Consider the following 20,943-nt stretch of genomic DNA (forward strand, 5'->3'; position numbering starts at 1 on the left):
GAGAGGCTCTACGGCTCCGGTCCTGGGCGCAGGACCATCAGGTTTGCATAGTAGCAACCCATCTGGCCGGAGTTCTTAATGTACGTGTGTAGCAAGTTGGCTCTGTATATACTATCTCAAAGTAAGGGATAGTGTGCAGAGGTACCTCTAAGGCACCCCTTAAAGGTAAGATAGTGGCAAAATTAGATAATTCTAATGCTCTATTTTGTGGTAGTGTGGTCGAGCAGTAGGCTTATCAGAGGGTAGTGTTAAGCATTTGTTGTACACACACAGGCAATAAATGAGGAACACACATTCAAAAACTTACTCCAGGCCAATAGGTTTTATATAGAAAAATATATTTTCTTAATTTATTTTAAGAACCACAAAGTTCAAGATTTGAAGTAAATACATAATATGCAAGGTACTCCACACAGGTAAGTTAGGAACTTTGAATTCGAGCAGTAACATATACAGTTTTTGTTAAAATGTCAATAAGCTATTTTAAAAGTAGACACAGAGTGCAAAAAACAACAGGTCCTGGGGGAGGTAAGTATTGGTTAGATTGTGAGGTAAGTAAGACACTTACAAGTCTCAGTTCCTGGGCATAGGCAGCCCACTGTTGGGGGTTCAAGGCAACCCCAAAGTTACCACACCAGCAGCTCAGGGCCGGTCAGGTGCAGAGGTCAAAGAGGCGCCCAAAACGCATAGGCGCCTATGGAGAACAGGGGTGCTCTGGTTCCAGTCTGCCAGCAGGTAAGTACCCGCGTCCTCGGGGGGCAGACCAGGGGGGTTTTGTAGAGCACTGTGGGGGACACAAGTAGGCACACAACACACCCTCAGCGGCACAGGGGCGGCGGGCTGCAGTGTGCAAAGCAGGCATCTGGTTTTGTATAGGTTTCAATGGAGGGACCTGGGGCTCACTCTAGTGGTGCAGGCACAGGGGGGGGGGAGGGGGCTTCTCGGTACAGGGATAGGCAGAGGGTTGCCTGGGCGTCACTCCTGCACTGAGGTTCGGTTCCTTCCGGTCCTGGGGCCTGCGGGTGCAATGCTTGGTCCAGGCATTGGGTCCCTTGTTACAGGCAGTCGCGGTCACGGGAAGCCTCTGGATTCTCTCTGCAGGCGTCGCTGTGGTGGTCCAGGGGGGTCGTCTCGGGCTACTCACGGGGTTGCATTCGCCAGGGAGTCCTCCCTGTAGTGTTGGTTCTCTGGATCTCGAGCCGGGGGCATCGGGTGCAGAGTGTGAAGTCTCACGCTTCCGGCGGAAAGAGTGAGTTCTTTAAAAGTTGCTTCTTTGTTGCAAAGATGTTGCTGTTGTTGAGCAGAGCAGCTGCTCACTGGAGTTTCTTGGTCCTGGGGTCAGGGCAGTCCTCTGAGGCTTCAGAGATCGCTGGTCCCTGTTGGATGCGTCGTTAGTTGCAGGTTTTCGATTCTGGAGACAGGCCGGTTGGGCTGGGGACAAAGCAGTTGTCGTCATCCGTCGTCTCTGCAGGCTTGTAGGTCAGCAGTCCTTCTTTGTAGTTCAGGTTGCAGGAATCTGATTTCCTGGGTTCTGGGGTGCCCCTAAATACTACATTTAGGGGTGTGTTAAGGTCTGGGAGGGCAGTAGCCAATGGCTACTGTCCTGGAGGGTGGCTACACCCTCTTTGTGCCTCCTCCCTGTGGGGAGGGGGGCACATCTCTAATCCTATTGGGGGGGATCCTCCAAAACTAAGATGGAGGATTTCTAAAGGCAGGGGTCACCTCAGCTAAGGGCACCTTAGGGGCTGTCCTGACTGGTGGGTGACTCCTCCTTGTTTTCCTAATTACCTCCTCCAGCCTTGCCGCCAAAAGTGGGGGCAGTGGCCGGAGTGGGGGCATCTCCACTAGCTGGGATCCCTGTGGTGCTGTAACAAAAGGGGTGAGCCTTTGAGGCTCACCACCAGGTGTTACAGTTCCTGCAAGGGGAGGTGAGAAGCACCTCCACCCAGTACAGGCTTTGTTCCTGGCCACAGAGTGACAAAGGCACTCTCTCCATGTGGCCAGCAACTCGTCTGGTTATGGCAGGCTGGCAGAAACTGGTCAGCCCCACACTAGAAGCCAGATTGGTATTCATGGGGCATCTCTTTTTTTTTTTTATATGTTTTTATTGTTATATCAAGCAACAAGTAACACAAAAGAAAGGTACAGGTAGTTACAATGCGGTACAGGGGGTAGTATATTACAGTTTTCCTTTGATAGCCACATTTACTATTCCCGGACCGGGGCCTCCACACCCAAGCATACACTGAGGCGCGGGAGCCCCCGCGCACGTGCGCGGTAGGCTGAGTAGGTAGTGTTCAATTAGAGCGCAATACTAGCCTACCATGCAAAATAATAATCGACAGTTAGAGGGTGCAGAGGAGGAACACGATGAAAAGATCAGGGACTGGACGAGCACGCGCGGGGGAGGGGAGGAGGCAGCAAGGAGACAGAGGGGCGAAAGGACACAACCCCCCACCCATAGTCTAGCGGGTCCATCTCTGAGCCTAAGCTGTGCAGCCATGTACGCCGCCCGGAGGTGAGTGAAGGCAAACCTGGAAACCAGGTCTCTGGGCTAATAGGGGTGGATGGGGGGGGCCTCCTCTGGGAAGAGGGAGCGGCCACGGCTGTGGGTCTCTGCAGGGTTGGCGATGCAACCGTGTGCTCACTCTCTTTCGATTAGTTCAGCCCTAGTGCAACCACTGTTTTTTTTAATTTTAATTTTTTTTAATTTTTTTATTTATTATCGATATGACTGGGTGCCCCCACGTGGCCGTGTCGCATTTGTGTATGCTGGATTACGACTTTATGGTATTTGTGGAGATATCTGATTGTGTTAGTGTGCTAGATGCATCTTTTTAAGCACCGGGTGTTGCCTGGTGAGTAGATATTCAGGGAGGTCGTTTGTCATCTTTGCTTTCTATAGCTATCACAAAGGGATTCCAAGTGTCTAGGCCCTTAACCAAGATCCCTTTTTCCAAGAGGAGCTGCAGCGTTTGTGCCTCAGCCTTGGCCCATCGCAACAGCTCAACACGCCGTTGATCAATGCCCGGTGCTTTCCAGTGCATAGCTATGAGGCGTCTATACATCACCAGCATTAGGGCTATACATCTGAGTGTTTGTTTCCATTTTTTGGGACTCTGTCCTATTCCCAGTAAGGATAGTTTGGGTGTGGGAGACTGTGTAATGTCTGTCCACTCGGCTAGCAAGGTTATTATGTCGTTCCATACGTTTCGGATTGGGGGGCAGTCCCATGTCATGTGGAAGAAGGTGGCCTTGTTGGTTCCGCATCTAGGGCACGTCTGCGGCGATTGAGGGAACATACACGTTATGCGGTGGGGTGATAGGTATGTTTGGTGCACGTAATTGAACTGGGTGTAGCGGAAACGAGGGTTGCGTGATACCTCATATATCATTTTCATAGATTGATTCCGTGTGGGTTGTGAGAGGGGTTCTGATAGCACGCAGTCCCATCTATTTTTTGCTTGTTCCTGTCTATGTTCTATGTGAGTGGTTAGGATTTTATATGTTCTCTATACATTTATTGGGATGACTATGTTTTCTAGCAAGTCATGGAGTGTAGAGGAAACATTTGGTTCCGAGTTTCCACGCTTCCAACGAGAACGTATTACTTGTCGTACTGCTCCGAAAGCTATAAAACTACCTTGACCCAGATTGTATTTGTCGGCCAGTGCCTCATAAGTTAGGAGCTGTCCTTCATTGTATATGTCGCAGACTGTACGTATGCCCTTGTCGTACCATACGCCCAAGCCTACCTTGGTTGCTATTTTAGCAAGTTTCAGGTGAGCCAATAGTGGGATCCTGGGGGAGTACTGTGGCTTTTTTATCGCCAGTTAGAGCATATCGACCCCATACCCAGTACGCAGTGTTCAATAAAATGTTTCGTCAGCGTTTAGGGCACTCGCGGTTCATGAGGTAGTGCAATACCTCCGTACTTCCAAGATCTGAAAGAATCGACTGTGTTTCTGCGCTAACGGGGTTTCCGAGCCAAATAGATATCCATTGCAATTGAGCGGCTGCGTAATATAGTTCGAATCTGGGAGCCCCTAATCCGCCAATTATAAGTGTTTGGTATATTTTAGATAACGCCACGCGCCGACGGCCACTGCCCCATACCAGGGCTGTTAATAAGCTATTCAGGGGTTTGAAGAAGGAGGCGGGTAGTGCCAATGGAAGGGCCATGAAGAAGTACAACAGGCGTGATAATATTATCATCTTTGCTATGGCGAGACTACCCATAGGCGAGAATGGGAGCGAGCACCAGAAGGGCATGGAGCCCCTAATGGATCTGATCGCTTGACCGAGATTGCCGTCCCTGAGGTCCCGTGCATCGTGGTATATATTTATTCCCAGGTATTTAAAAGTGGTGTAACACCACTTCAAGTCGCCCGGGTTAGAGGGCAACCTATATGCTTCAGGAACCAGGCGCATGGGAAATATGCATGATTTTGACCAGTTCACCTTCAGCCCGGCCACCGAGCCAAATTGATGCAGCAGCTTCAGCAAGTCGGGCAGGGACTCCGTGTGATCTCGGAGGAAAATTAGTGCATCGTCTGCGTACAAGGACACTATCCGGTGTGTATGACCGTCACGGACGCCCCACGACGGGGCCACTGCACGGAGACGAGCAGCCAATGGCTCAATGGCTAGAGCAAATAGGAGTGGGGATAATGGACATCCCTGCCTGGTTCCTCTTTCTATATTAAACGATTAAGAGATCATGTCGCCTGTCTTGACCCTCGCCGATGGGCTAGCATAAATCACCTTTACCCAGTCAATGTATGTCCGTCCGAAGCCCATGCGACAGAGAGTTTCAATCAGAAAAGGCCACCCTAGGGTGTCGAACGCTTTTTCTATGTCTAGTGACACTGCTACCTGATGATGGTCGCCCTCTGGGGAGTCTGCCATTAGGCGTAGTAAATTCCGAATGTTGCTGAAAGTATTGCGGCCAGGTATGAAGCCAGACTGGTCTTGGTGAACCAGTTCCGGTATCCATGGAAGTAAGCGGTTGGCTAAGATTTTACAGAGTAATTTGTAGTCTGTATTCAGCAACGATAATGGCCTGTATGAGCGTACATCTAGTGGGTCGCGACCAGTTTTAGGTAGTACCGCTATCAGCGCCTCGCAGCAAGTATCGGGTAGCTGGCCACGTTTTAGGGCCTCCGTTAGCATTGCTAGATATGGGGTTAATATTTGAGCCGGGAATGTGCTGTAATATTCAATGGGTATGTCGTCGCTACCGGGTGCTTTGCCATGTGATAGTTGTATTTCTGCGAGATCTATCGGTCTATCTAGGTCCGCCGCCTGAGTGGCAGTTAGGCAATTTAAGCTAATACCGTTAAAGAACTCGCTTAATAGTGCTGCGGAGGGTGGGGGGGCGGAGCTTTGTAGAGTGAGCTATAATACTCTCTGAAGGCACTGTTAATATCTGCTTGGGTATTTACTATTAATCCTGTGTCAAGGCGGATGGCTCCTATGGGGGAATTCCGGCGTTCGTTACTTGTAAGCCATGACAGGAGTTTGCCTGATCTATCCCCTTCCGCATGTGTACGGGCCATGTAATGACGATAATCAAAGTGTCTGAGCCGACTATCTACCTCGTTCCATTGAGTACGTATGCTAGTGAGCTCTGCCTGTGTGATTGTGCCCTTAGCAAAGTTACACTCAGAGGAGTGAACCTCTTGTTCTAGTTTGCGGAGCTCTCGTGTCCGTGTTTGACGTACTCCTACTGTCATTGATATGCATGCCCCCCTTATGACTTCCTTGTGTGCATCCCACTCGTTAGCTCTGGAGCTCGTTGTCCCATCATTTTGGGGGAAGTAAGAAGAAATGTGTGTGGCTATCTCTTTTTTGAACGGAGGGTCATGTAATAGCTGGGTTTGAAGGCGCCAGGTTGGGATACAAGCACGTGGTCTGCCCCATCTGATGTGGACAGTGATCTGAGATTACCCTGGCAGTGTAGTCCGCGCCTGTTATTTTATGCGTTAAATCCTGTGAAGTGAGAATAAGGTCTACTCGGGTGTGGAGGAGATGCACCGGGGAATAATAGGAGTATTCCCTGTCCTGAGGGTGTAGATGTCTCCATGAATCTATCAGGCGGCGGTCTGTCATCCATGATTGTAGCATCTGTGAGTTTTTTGTTATTAGGGCGGCCACCATGGGGGGGTGTGATCTATCCATATCTATTTGCGGGACGCAGTTCATGTCCACGCCCCAGATGCAGGATGAAGTTTAGTCGTTTGATAAGTGAGAGATAGTTTTTTGTAGGAATTCGCCCTGTTCAACATTCAGGACATATAGCCCGTTAATTACTAAAATCTCCCCATCCAGCAGGCCCACTAGTTGTATGTACCTGCCCTCTTTCTCAGTTATGCTGTGTTGTTCCGTGTAGGGGACCCCCAGAGCTATCCAGATCAGTACCCCTCTGGCGAAAGACGAATTTCCAGAGCCATAGACCTGTCCCGCCCATCTCCTTTCTAGCCGTGTAATATCTTCTGGTGTAATATGTGTTTCCTGAAGAATGGCTATGTGGATGTGGTGTCGTTTCAGATGTGCATGTATCCTGTTGCGTTTTTTTTTATTCCCGACATTCCCTTCACGTTCCAGGTTATTATATTGTATATTGGTTCTTTATTCATTGTATTGAATGGTGTTATGAGGAGCCATGTAAATTGATCCTAGCCCCAGTCTCGTCTGCTAAACGCGCCAGCCTGCTACGCGCACGCCCCGTCCATCCCCCCTTCACCCGCCCGCCAGCAACATCGGCCCTGAAGGAAGGGGATAGTTCCAAGATGGAATAGGAGGAGAGGAAGGAGAAGAAATAACAAAAAAAAAGGATATTTCGGGCAGAGCCCGAATTTGAACAAAGTGGCACAACCGGTGCCTAAACTATTGTCCGAGCAGTTCAGTTCCATACGGGTACCGTTCAGGTGGTGGGGGAGGTGGATTGGTTGAGGCCAGGCTCCCCATCCGTGGGGGTCCCTGGTTTGGGGTGTTTCGGTTTAATCATAGCGTCTCCGGGTGGCGGCCCCTCCCGGGCTGCGGGGCTGGACCGGATTGGGTGGGGTCACCGGGGGGGGCACAGGCAGATCAGTTGAGAAGGCCCGCGTGCGAGAGGCGGGCGATTCTGAGTTGTCAGGGGGGCCGGTGGGTGCTACGGTGATTGAACCCTCTTAGGGGCAGTCCGGGTCATATCTATTGAGGGTACAGACTTCCTACATGGCGAGTGTTCCGGTGAGAGACTAGTACCGCTGCCGTGTTTTTGGTGTGCGGCAGGTTTGGCGGTGGAGGGATGAGATATCCTTCGAGCAATTACCCCTAATGCTCAGGAGGTTGTTACTATGAGACGCACCGACTGGGCGTCCACAGCTGTTGAAATAATGATTTATCCAAATGGAATTGTGTAAGGGTCTGATGGAGGCCGATTGAGCCTCTTATGCGTCAGTATGACTGTCTTCAGATTTCCTCAGCAGCTAGTCGCCGCTGCTGGTGCCTAGGTCTGGCATATCTCCTACAGTGCGCCGAAGGGGGGGGGGGAAAAGTGGAGTGCCTGGTGAAAGAAACTGGCGATCACTGATTTGGTGGTTCAGCGCTTTTGTAGGCTGGGTGTAGTATCCCGAAGGGGTTGATTTGAGAGCGTGGCAGTTTGTACAAAATGCTAACTTTACAAGCAGTTCATCCTGTGCTCGAAACTCGTTGCTTGTGCCATGTCCTATGCGTTACCGCTCTCCTCTCCCAGCTCACCTTATTTCCTGTTATCCACTGTCGTCACTCCTTGATGCTTTGTGTCTTTATTTTTGTTTCGCCCAGTACTTTTCACCTCCACCTGTTTAACTACTGATGTCGCCGCCAGCCCCACCCCAGAGGCAGTTGTTTCACTTTAATGTAGTTTATTGGGGTATTTATTGTTTCATTCTTTTTCTTGTTTGTTCTCTTTTTTTTTTTTTTTCATTATTACGTATTTCTCCCACTGTCCTTTACTGTGGTCGGCACCAGATTGCTGTGCCACGCCGATTGTCCCTTTAATGCGGCAGCCAGACGTGTCGAGTCCTCCGCTGTGCAGGAGGACGGCCGCCACCAGCGAGCCAGCACGCCTGGCTCCGGCCCCAGCGCACACAGCGCTCGATCAAGGAGGGGCCCGGGACTCGTGCGTGCCCGAGAAGGAAGCCGGTGTGGTCATGCCGCGGAGAGAGCCGCCCCGGTAAGCAATTCAGGGAGTCAGCTCCCGGTCGCGGCTCGTGCCCGCCTACCCCCTCCGCTTCGCCTCTCAGGCCACCCAGCCAGACAGCCAGGGGACCCTGGGGGACCGATCCGGCGTCGCGCTACCGCCGCTCCTCCCACAGCCCGAACAGCCAGATCCCACGTTCTCCGACACCGGCCGTGTTGCTGCCCCACACTCTCCGGCGTCTCGGCACGGGATATGCTCCCGTGACCCACGAGTCCTCGATGTTGCCTCCTTGCTGGTTAGCCAACGGCAGTGGGCACGACAGGGACCAGGATAATTACTATATAAGTGGGCCGTGAGCGGAGCTCTTTGTTCAAGCGTCCGCTCCGGCAGCCATCTTGGCCACACCTCAGGGGGCATCTCTAAGATGCCCTCTGGGTGCATATTACAATAAATTGCACACTGGCATCAGTGTGCTTTTATTGTGCTGAGAAGTTTGATACCAAACTTCCCAGTTTTCAGTGTAGCCATTATAGAACTGTGGAGTTCGTGTTTGACAAACTCCCAGACCATATACTCTTATGGCTACCGTGCACTTACAGTGTCTAAGGTTTTGCTTAGACACTGTAGGGGCATATTGCTCATGCACATATGCCCTCACCTGTGGTATAGTGCACCCTGCCTTAGGGCTGTAAGGCCTGCTAGAGGGGTGACTTACCTATGCCACAGGCAGTGTGAGGTTGGCATGGCACTCTGAGGGGAATGCCATGTCGACTTAGTCTTTGCTAAGGCAGTGTGCATGTGCTGAGTGAGTGGCTCCCAGGGTGGCATAAGACATGCTGCAGTCATTAGAGACCTTCCCTGGCATCAGGGCCCTTGGTACCAGGGGCACTAGTTACAAGGGACTTATCTGAGTGCCAGGGCTGTACCAATTGTGGATGCAAAGGTCTAGGGAAAGAACACTGATGCTAGGGCCTGGTTAGCAGGGTCCCAGCACACTTTAAATCAAAACTTAGCATCAGCAAAGGCAAAACGTCAGTGGGTAACCATGCCAAGGAGTCATTTCCTTCCAACGTGCGGACAGTCGCAGTCTGCACTTCTCCGACCGATCACGAGTGGCATCTCCATCCAGACATGGTTCTTCACATATTCCGGATGTGGGGAGCTCCTCCTGTTTGCCACTCGCGAGAACGCGCACTGCCCATCGTTCTGCAGCCTCCAGTATTTGGTACAGGGGGCGTTGGGGAATGCGTTTCAGCTGGCCTGGTGCAACCAACTGCTTTACGCGTTTCCTCCCATAGCCTTGATTACTCAAGTTCGTCAAGACTGAGCCCAAGTCATAGTAATAGACCCAGATTGGCCAAGGAGGGTGTGGTACACAGACCTCCTTCAACTCTCACTGTGCCCTCCGCTCTGTCTCCCTCACAGGGTAGACCTCCTCTCGCAGTCACAGTGGCAGGTTCTACACCCCCACCTGCAGAGCCTGCACCTACATGCCTGGAGATTAAATGGGAAAATCTGAGTTATTTTTCTCTCCCTCCAGAAGTGGTGGATGTTATCTTATCGGCCAGGCAACACTCCACCAAGACTGTCTATGCCGGTAGATCGGTGAAATTTGTTACTTGGTATGGAGAGAGACAAATAGATCCATTAAAGGCCCATTTGTCTGATATTTTGCCTTTTGCACTTTCCTTGGCACAGAAGGGTTGCGCAGTTGCGACAGTGAAGGGCTATTTATCAGCGCTGTCGCCTTTTCTTTGCCTTTCTGATCAGCCTTCCTTATTTAAGTCCCAGTTCTTAGGTTTCTTAAAGGGTTAACTAACAAGTTTCCTCCCATTCCTTTTTTAATGCCTCAGTGGGATTTTAATTTAGTTCTGACTTTTTTGATGGGTTCACCGTTTGAGCCTATGCATACTTGCCAGTTGAGGCTTTTAGTTTTAAAGACCGTTTTTCTAATAGCCATCATGTCGGCTAGACATGTGACTGAGGTTCAGGCTCTTAGTGTGAAACCACCTCTTATTACCTTTCATGCTGACAAGGTGGTGCTGAGAACCAGGACGGCTTTCCTTCCTAAGGTAGTTACTCCCTTCCATCTGGGACAATCTATAACTCTTCCGTCTTTTTACCCTCCTTCCCATCCATCAAAGGAGGAGGAAAGACTGCATCGCTTGGATCCGAGAAGGGCCCTGAGCTTCTACATAGAAAGGACGAGAGAATTCAGAATTGATGATCAGCTCTTTATTGGATATGTGGCCAAAATGAAGGATAAAGCTGTCCACAAGAGGACTTTTTCAAGGTGGGTAATTCTTTGCATAAAGATTTGTTATTCACTAGCAAAGAATGTTCCCCCCGAGGGCATTAGGGCCCATTCCACCAGAGCTAAGTCTGCTACTTCGGCTTTGGCTAGAGATGTGCCGGTTGCTGATACTTGTAAGGCAGCAACTTGGGGTTCCCTCCACACTTTTGAAAAGCATTATTGCTTAGACTCTGAAGTTAGGAGGGATGGCCATTTTGCCTGTTCTGTTTTGCAAGACTTCTTGATTTGACCAGTCGGGCACCCACCTCAGAGTGTGGGACTACTTTGGGATTCTATTCATAGGGTGAGAAATCCACAGGTAGTTGTATCCATCAGAAGAACAAGTTAGTTACCTTCGGTAATGCTTTTTCTGGTGGATACAGTAGCTACCTGTGGATTCCTCACAGTCCCACCTGCCTCTCCGTTGCCTGTCTAGTCATACCAAGAGTACTGCTAAAGTTTTAGATTTTATTTTTATATATATATATATATATATATATATATATATATATTGAGAGAGAGAGTTCGCACATGTGTTGTGCTTGTGATGTCTGTATTCACCTGTTCGCCTCAGCACTGTAAAAAATGGTGAAACTGACGTCCGCACGCCGGCGAGGACTTCTTATGGATCTGATGATGTCAGACGGAGTCGCATGCAGAGCCGTGCAATTGTGACGTCCTCGTTGACGTGGAGAGCTAGGAAAAAAATTCTGTTGAATGCTGGAGCGTTGGGAGAATTCATAAGGTGAGGAATCCACAGGTAGCTATTGTATCCACCAGAAAAAGCATTACCAAAGGTAAGTAACTTGTTCTTCAGTTAGAGAATCAGTGATGGCAAGACTGCTAGGTTTTTGTTCCAATATGTTAGCCAAATAGCAGTGGACAAAGGAAACTGCCTGAACTTCCACCTGAAGATGGAAAATACCCCTGAGCATTTTTCTGGCAAATCCAGAAGGGTCCTCTAGTTTTGGCTAAAAACTATACAGGAAAACCTTCAAGATTGAAGCGCGCCTGGGTTGTGAAGTGTTTTTTTTTTTTTTTTTTTTTTTTTATCTTCAGGATATCCTGCACATTGCAATTAAGTCCTTTAATGGACACTGCATCCATTTTATGTCTAAGGCTACAGTTTCTACCTGATTTATGTGTTTTGTGAATGAAAGGGTAACTTTTCTCCACATGAGATAGCTGTGGAATGTTCCAGTGGAAGGGGTTTTGTGTCAAGAGGCCCGTAAAGATGGCTGGCTGTGTGATATTACAGGAAATCCACCTGCTTTTAACTCTATATATTCCCTCAAACTGTCTACCTCAAAGCACTTGAGTTTTAATTTCAGGATTGGAGGACTGGTCTTAATTTCAACCATCTGCCTTTGAAATGCTTGTTCTGCTAACCTATCTATCTGATAGAGACATCTAGTTGCAGAGTCCTTATCTTAGAATTTTCTCTGGTGTCAATCGAGATCTGTAGTTTTTCCTCAAACAGTATCCCTGTGTGCTAGGTGTCATCGATCGGCTGCATCGGTCATTGGCGTAGTTGAATTTGGTTCTGACATTCCTGATGTACGCTTCTTTTGAGGCGCTCCACAGTTGTCCTCGCAGGCTTCTCACTTTGACAACAGCCTTCCTCGTGGCCATTGCATCTGTCCAGAGTGTGAATGGGCTGCAAGCTTGTCATCTAAGCATTTGTACCTTTCCATCTGCTAGGACCTCTTTTCTGCCAAAAGTGGTTACGCCCTTTCATGTAGGCTAATCTATCACCTTGCCTCCTTTTTACGCACCCAGCATCCCTCTAAGGAAGAGGAGAGACTCCACCGCCTGGACCAAAAAAGAGCGTTGGCGTTCTGCCTTGATCACACCAAAGATTGCCAATTGGATCAGCTCTTTGTTGGTTATGTGGGTGTGAAGAAAGGTCGGGCAGTGCAGAAGAGAGCCATCTCCAAATGGGTTATTCTCTGCAACAAAATGTTCTACTCACTTGCTAAGAAGCAACTCCCTGAGGTTTGCATGCTCATTCTACTAGAACTAAATCTGCGACTATTGTGTTAGCACGCAGAGTTACAGTCCTTTATCTGTCAGGTAGCAGCAAGGGCATCTCTGCACATGTTTACCAAACATTACTGCCTGGGCTGTTGGTTCCGTAGGGATGTGCACTTTGCCTGTTCGGAGTGTGATCTTAGTTCACAGACCCACCTCTGGGGGATGATATTTCTCGGGTATCTAGTCTAAGGTAAGAAATTTGCAACAAGATGTCTCGATCAGATGGACAAGTAACGCCTTATCTGGTAGAGACAATATGTAGTTGCAGATTCCATACCGACCCACTTATCCTCCCTGCTTTGCAAACTGATTTCTAGTGACCGGGACTCCCTTTCAGGGCCTTAGTTTTGACGCACCAGTGATCAGTGTTATTCATGGCCCTGCGCTTCTGGCGTGGAAAGTTATGAAAAGAAACTGACATAAGTGATCTGGGGTGGTGCCTATGTAGGACTGGTGAGGTCATATCTGGCGCGGATGACGCCAACCACGGATGCGAAGCCGATCAGCTCCACCTAATGGCGCGCAGGGGTACTGCTCAAGAAAAATCTTAGGATCCAGACTGATGCCTGAGGAAATTCTAAGGTAAGGAATTTGCAAATGGATATTGTCTCTACCAGATAAGGTGTTACCCAAAGGTAAGTAACTTGTCCTTTATATACACTTCCACTTGCCTCAAAAGCTAATGAGAAATATCTGGCATTTGAATTTAGTTTGTCCCTCATTAGAGCGCATCAACCTTTAGACCAAATTGTGTCCCTTTTCATTGGATTAGCCTAGCATAAGGAGTCTTTCATGAGAGAAGCAAAGGTTTTATGGACACACAAAGTAGGCTTAAGCATCATCCGGGTATGCGCCATGCGCCATGTGCCTTGTACCTGGGTAACATCTGCAGCAGGAATTGTTACCTGTAATTTATGGGAAAAGTCTTGGTGCAAGATTGAATCCATCATGTTTTTTTTTTTTTTTTTTTTTTTTTTTTTTTTTTTACAAGAACAGAAGTGAATATTTTAATAAAAAAAGAAACTAACTTAATTGATAACATACCTGTCTAGCTTCCATCACAATGCAAGAATCCAGCTTCTGGCAAGTTGCTCCTTGGATCATTGTTCTCAAATATGCTTGGCCAAAAGCTTCCATTTTAGTCCAAACTATTGGGTTGAGGGGTTCGGTTTTTGATGTGATTTGTCAAATAGAGCCTACAGCAGAGTGGCCAAATGCCACTGTTTTTGAGAAATAGATGGAAAGTGTTACTAAAATTAAACATGGATAGAAGATATTACTTACGCACTAGATCAGACTTTCAGTATTGTTTGCCTACTTCACAACACAGTTGCAACTTTAGAGAAATTAACAAATATCAACCAAAATATGGTAGTGAGGTCCCCAACTATCCCCACTCCCCGCCCCACCACCCCCCTGAATTCCGAGACTGTCCACAGAACCTCAGTCTTTAGAATTTCTGCCAGTGTCTTAAAACAATATCTACCTTCATGCAAACAAATGCTCTAGGCTATGAAGCTAAGCCTTTATTTTTATGCAGTTCACCAAAGATGTTCATCAATCTAATACTCCTTCCTTAAGGTTTATGGACTGCTTTGAAGGAGCTCTGTGGATTGCCGCCTTTCACATTAATTATTAAGGGAGTTATTTTTTTATGCTTTTGGGAAAATTCATCATTTAATGCCCAGTTAATTGCTGCTGTTGGCCCCTCCATATTTGAGTATAATTACTATGTGAAAGTGGCTATCTTATTCAGTGATCAAGTAGAACTGTCACATTATGTAAAAACACAATTTCTTAGAACTCTTTTGGTGTTATCTTGTCACTTAACGTTATCAATTTACACTGAACTTTGAGTGGTTGTTGATCATGGGTTTTCCCAACACAACTGGGAATGTGATCACATTCAGACGTCATTTTCTCTAGCCTCTTCATATGAGGCTGTCGGGATGACAAAGTGGAAGTCAGACAGTCAAAGACATGCCTATTTTCCCATCTTTATGTCCACAACGTTCTATCCTGAAGGTGTTAGTATCCCGTGAAACTACAGCATCTAAAAACAGTCCCACTCTGGTACTCTCCATTAATTACACAATGTTAGTTGTACGAAAATTACTGTTTCCAGGATAATGAAGTGGACACCCTGTGATTGCGGGGGGAGGGGTGGGTGGGGCTGAATAGCAATATATCTACTACCTTTTATGGTTACTGGTTTCTGACCGGATGAAAGGAAAACTTGACGCATCTACCACAGCCAACAACTATCTGTTTTTCCAAAACTGACACAAAGTGAAACTTTATACAGTGTATTTCAGTAGAAGGGGAGCAATTACTATTGATATTAAATATTAATATCCCGAAGTTTTTGGTTGGTCTGTTAATGTTGAAGATTATACATTTTCCCACTCAGAAGCATTGAAAAAAAGATTTGCAGTGTGCACTGGGAATGTGAACTCAAGCACTGAAGCTCATTGGTAGAAAATTTTATCCTGTGTGTGTGGTTTTTTTTTTTTTTTTGCAAAATAGAGCACTTACCATTTTCTCTACCCAACTTCTGTTCTCTCCACCCCCGAGCCCCCCCAAAAAATCGTTATTCAGAATTCCAACCCAGGTAGTACTGGCGGCAATAGGTTGTGCTGGTACCTTGAGCAGCTCCCTTTTAGGAAACTTCCTATTTAGTTACTGCACAAGCTCCAGAACGACGTAACTTTGCTCTTTTGTAATCCACCATGTATGAACTTTGCCACATGAGAACAATCTGCTTTTCGTGCAAGTGTGGCAGTCTGTTTTGATTCATCCCTGGCTATCTTTCAGCCATAAATTGGTATGCAAAATTGATTTGTCTTAGCTCATAATTTGAGTGCCTTTATGAAGTTCTTTTTTTATATGGCTTAAACAGATATTGTCTCTCGTGAAATGTCTAGATATATAAAAATTCTTAGTGGACCCTGTTACCTTTTTGAGCTTAAATTGAATTTATATGTCATGCTTTGATATTTTTTCATAAGGATGGATTGCTTTTGAGATCACTTGGAGGTTTTTATTGTTCATGATTTACATAGTAATGCTTTACTTTATCTGTAAATCTTCTACCTAGTGTCGCTCCGTCTTTCACTTCCTTACTTACCTAGCACATCAGAATTCCTCTTGTGTTATGTTGATGGAATGTTAGTTGTTGCTCAGTATGTCACTAAAGCAAAAAGCCACTGGCTTGTATCTTGAATAACTTAAAGTAATCTATTAACTTCAGGAAACACGGTCTCACATTGAAACACTGAGATCGGTTACATGAAAACACTGACAGCAGTCCAGGTGTGACAATCCACATTGCCAGAAATTTGTGATGATGCCACACATAGATTGCTTCCCCTTTTCTATAAAGTAAATTTCCTGGGCAGTGGATTAGGTTGGCCATTTCACAGCTCTTCAATGAAGTGCTTTCTCTCGATAACCTGCCTGTAGACTTTCAATGCTTGTTATACCTATGAGCCAAGAGTGTTGGGAAACAAAGATAAAATGCTGGAGGAGTTGCTAATCTGTACCCATTGCTTCTTTAATAGGTTCCATAGTTCAGCATAGAAGCCCTCTTCCTACCGCCGTCCCTCTTCCCAATTTTACTACCTCGACTGTAGATGGCCGTTTATCTTCTTTCTCATTATCTGAAATAAAATGTTCCATGGGAGTCCTCTTTTTAGAGACTGTCATAAATGGCAGTTCAACGACTGGTTTCGGATAACTTGGAGAGGCTAAATAAGGATTCAGTTCATTGACTGTCCAGTGTCTGAAGATGGTGCCAAGTAACCATTTAACCAAATATGTAAAAGGTACTAATGTTGGAGAAACCTATGCTACTGCAGAGCCAGCCATTTTTTTTTTACCTGGGTCAGGTCCCCATTGACTAGTAAAGCGTCCTTTTTTGCCCGATTAGAAATGTGGACTTTTTATCCGTGTTCTTTCCATAGAGCGAAAATGTGGTAATGTGAATCCGTGCATGTCTTAAAAGTTAGAAGAGCTAAGAGCACCCACCATCCAAACAACCTACAAATTGCTAAAAAGTCTGATGGAATGGACAAAACAGGAAGTGGGTGTTCTGTGCATTGAGCTATGGGCAAATTATTGATTGAAACCTGATGTGACAAAAAATGAGATCCTTGCTACAAGCCATGTTTCTTTCCCTTTTGCAGCTAGCAGTATGCTAAAGACGAAAATAAATAGTCGCATATTTCTATGCTGTACCTTTTTTGATCATTGTAAGAAACTGTGCAATTTTTATTTGTATTTTCTTTTTAGGTGTAACGTTTGCGGCCAAAGGCTACTTTGATGCTCTGGTTAAAATGGGAGAATTGGCCAGTGAAAGCCAAGGCTCTAAAGAACTTGGTAAGTTGAGGCCGCTGAACACTGTAGACTGAGAGCCAAACAAGCATTTAAAGCACACTGTAACATCAGTTCACCTTCCTTTTGAATTTAAAGTAAGAAAACAAGTAATAAAAATGGATCAAACCAGTTCCTGCCATTTTGATCAAAACCGCTACTGGCCTTTCAACTAAATTTAGAATGAAAAAATGTGCTTTAAGTTTCAGTTTAATGTACAGTCCTTCACTTGAAGTGGATTAATTTGCAATGCTATGCTTGGTTTGTGCCTATGCCTGTTGCTCAGCGATTAGGTATCTTCAGTTGTCTCATTAACAGGACTCGAAACCTACTTGCTTTCTCCAACAAATCTGTGCATAGTCAGACGTTTTAGGGCATGGGCAAAGTGGGCTCTGGCCCAGTGCCCCAGCTTTTCGGGGGCCCCTTGATAGAGCCAACTCTGTTCTGCAGACAGTCTTGATGACCTTGAATAATTTTAAACAGATTGCTTTAAATACCGTTTTCCTTTCATGTATTTTTTAATGTGGTTGATGTGTGACTATCTTGCAAACATTTTGTAGAGAAATGTAGTGTTTGTTTCATGAAACCTCCATAAAACGTTTCTTTAGATAAAAACAGGACTTCCCTCGCATATGAAAAATGGGAAGGTGTCAGTGATTATTTGTCGTGATATTAGTGAACTGCTGTTGTGTTACAATATTAAAACACGTCACTATCTCTAAATATTAGATGTAAGCACATTTAGAATTTGGATGAGCGTGTCTGTACAGTGTCAGTGATGTGGCCAAAAAAGGACATGAAAGAGATGAAATTGGATGATAAATACAAAGCTGTTCTGAACAGGGGCACCCAAAATATGCTTGGCCTACAGCCCCCAAAATCCTTAAGATGTCCCTGTGCACAGTATTTGTATACTCCACCAATATGCGCTACATGTGACTTGATTTGTGTAAATGAAATAAACTGGGTACGATGTAAAAGGAAACTGTTCGGAAACACTAAACACCAGAGGCGGCTGCCGCAGATATGAGGGGCATGGAGGGGGAAATAAATTTAACAAAAAACAAAAAAAACTTCCAGTTCTCAGCTGCTGCGTCCTCTCCTACTGTCTTGTTTGTCCTCTTTCCCTGTTCTGGTGTCCCACCATTTGCTGGGACACCAGAAGAAGCTCCCCAGTAATCCTGGCGCTGCTTACATGCTAAACATAACATGTAAGCAGCGCCAAGATTGGTGTGAGCTGCAGTAACTGCCGTTCGGACACGACCTGGGGGCCTGTGCACTTTCTTCTGTCGCTGTGTATACAGCCTGGCTGGAGAAACTTAAGTGCACATGTGTTTGAGCGGCTGTCCAAACACACATGCACAAAATCCTCATCCCACCTCCTGAGGCCCAGCCCCGCCCCTCGCTACTGGCTGAGCCAGCAGCAAAAAACATAAAACGATATTCAAATATATGTATATATATATATTTTTTTTTTCTGCTGCTGGCTCTTAGCCAGTGGTGCGACGTTCGGAGACGCCCCTGCTAAAAACACCCTTGCTGTGCTCTGCTTTTGCTTTGCAATAGGTCCTGACGTCTAGCGAGTCCCTGAACTAAAATCCCACCCTCTTGAGAGGTGTCTCCTATCAGTTGCTCGGAGACCTGAATCCTTTCTAAGACATAACACTAGGTTTTGAATTTTCACATATGCCTTTGCCCAGCATTTTTCGCTTACGTCCTTGCCCTTGCCATAGGCTCACTGCAGTCTTAGTTGCATATCTGCCCACATAGCTGCACGTCCCACAAGACTGCCATGGTGTCATACACTCGGACAGTACTGCTCTTGTGTCAGGAGCCATCGGCTCTACTAATGTGAGTAGCACACCACGTGCTAGCAGTGAAACTCTTGTATTTGTCTTCCACGCAGTGTGAAAACAAAAATTACGTTAGGAACATTTTACCAAAATGTTGAGAAAGTTATGGAAAATGCTTTTGTGGAAGTTGCAACTGGTTGCTGCTTATTTCTTGCAATAGTAGGGAGTTGCTTATTGATGTGATTAGAGTTTTTTTTTATCTGCAGTGTACATAATTGTCCTGAGCAGGAAGAGCGCATATGGGCTCGACAGGAAATCTTAAGGACTTGATGTCATGGGGTTGAGATTCCAGGGATTGTGGCGATGGTGGTGCAATTATCGATCAGTGCCCGGGCAATTACTTATTGACATTTGTACGGGATATTTCATAGTAAAAGCATTCCTTTGACGTGTAAAAGAGAAGAAAGATAGAAATTGCATGCTGTGCTGGATAATTTAATTTTGTTGAACGCTAGGTAACCTCCCCCAGCATTTTAACTTGATGGCTTTGTATTGTATTGTAATAGTATTTATATAGCGCTTACTACCCATGACGAGGCGTCGAAGCGCTTGTGTTGAAGTTCCTTTCAAATGCTTTAGTGTTAGAGAATGTTTTTGGTACTTTGTATTGAAAAAAATCAAATGATGCCTCCCCTAAACGTTCTGCATAGGTTGACCCTCTTCCTGTTTTTCCGGGGCATTACATCACGTGGTACAATGACTAAAAAACACCTGTACCAGCACTCTGCATGTGTACCGACTCCTTTTTGTGCATAATATGGAAGGAGAGTGAGAATTTTGCAACGAACTTGACGGACCTAGACGACGTCGTGCACAGTTCCCGACCACGTGTCCAAGGGCACCCTCCATCAGTACAGGTGTAATACAGACAAATTGTGTGTGTGTATGTGTATATATATATATATATATATATATATATATATACTCTACATATATATCCAAAATCTTCAGTATGTTTAGAGTATATTTTTAATTATTTCAGTATGGGGTGGCTTTGGTTGGAACGTGGCAATTCTTTCTGCTGCTATTTCGATTTCAAAATATGTTTAATCTTTTATAAAAAATTAGTTGCAGTTTAGACCCAATCAAAAGACGTGGAGACTTTGCTAATTATGATTTTGTATTATTATTTCCTTCATCCACGGATGAGGAAATAATGTGTACGTTGTAATGGCGTAAAGTTCAGTGATCCTCTTAAGAGAGTGTAGTCTGTGAAGTGTTTCAGCGTTCTCTTTGACTCTAGCGGAAAGGATGGGATAGCACAAGGGACTCTGATGCCGCCCTTTTAGGTGTTAGCCTGTGGTATTTTGCTAAATTTCAGGTAGTCGTTCAGGCTTAAACTTCCCAATGTAGTCAATTGTTCAGAAAGATTTTTTAAATTGTGGTTGATGGTCATTTGTGGAAGATAATTGCATCAATATATATATATATATATATATATATATATATATATATATATATATATATATATATATATATATAAAAACGTGACCTACGAGAAGCGCTACTGAAATAACCAACAGTCTTCTAGACTTTGCCTTGAATTCATTGAACCACTGCTTTTATGCAGTGCTCCGTGTACAAGAGAACTTGGAAGATTTAGAAAATGTATTCATGGTGTTAAAACCAAGAACGTCCCTTTTTATATGGTTGTAGAATGGCCAAAGTTCTCCTTGTCAGCATATGGCGTGGTGGGGAGACCGACTCTTTTAATTAAGTCTTTTTTGGGGGAAAGTAGAATGTCGACATGATCTGGGAGTGAACATTTGCTAGTGTTGTGTACGGAACACACCTTGTTTGTGTACTTCGGGGTCAGAAAAACCGGATCACAGATTAATTTTTAAACTGGTGAAGTGACCCAGTGCAGAGTCCCCAGGCATGGCACTGCAGGCAGTACACTGCTCTGTGGCCTTGTTTGTCGGTCGAAGAATCGGAGTGTAATGTGCTAAACATTTGAATCTCCAGTCTTGTGCACAGGCGTTGGCTGTCTCATCAGTAATAAAGTACCTTCTTCCTATATTGTTTGTCATTCACTCCAGTAAGGTGTGCCGGCCTGACTCCCATCGTTTTTGCCTGTTGCTAAGGGTTCACATCCTTGATGTAGGCAGCAGTAAGGCCCCTTGTCACACATTAAGCATACTTATTTCTACAATTAGTAAAACTGTTCACTCCGAAAACTAGTCACTGGTTTCCTTAATGGAAACTCATACCTTACAAATTAAAAT

The 20,943-nt window shown here is 45.8% G+C and overlaps 1 protein-coding gene across 3 annotated transcripts in view; it reads left to right on the top strand.

Annotated features, from left to right (window-relative positions):
* The window catches only part of BAIAP2 (BAR/IMD domain containing adaptor protein 2), a 260,008-nt gene that overhangs the window by 85,367 nt on the left and 153,698 nt on the right, over positions 1-20,943 (top strand). For all 3 annotated transcript variants that reach the window (XM_069199737.1, XM_069199739.1, XM_069199738.1), the window contains exon 3: positions 16,785-16,871. In XM_069199737.1, coding sequence (XP_069055838.1) covers positions 16,785-16,871 — 87 coding nt within the window. The remainder of the gene's footprint in view (positions 1-16,784; positions 16,872-20,943) is intronic.

The sequence above is a fragment of the Pleurodeles waltl genome, chromosome 7 (genome assembly GCF_031143425.1).
Source record: "Pleurodeles waltl isolate 20211129_DDA chromosome 7, aPleWal1.hap1.20221129, whole genome shotgun sequence".
Classification (NCBI taxonomy): Eukaryota; Metazoa; Chordata; class Amphibia; order Caudata; family Salamandridae; genus Pleurodeles; species Pleurodeles waltl.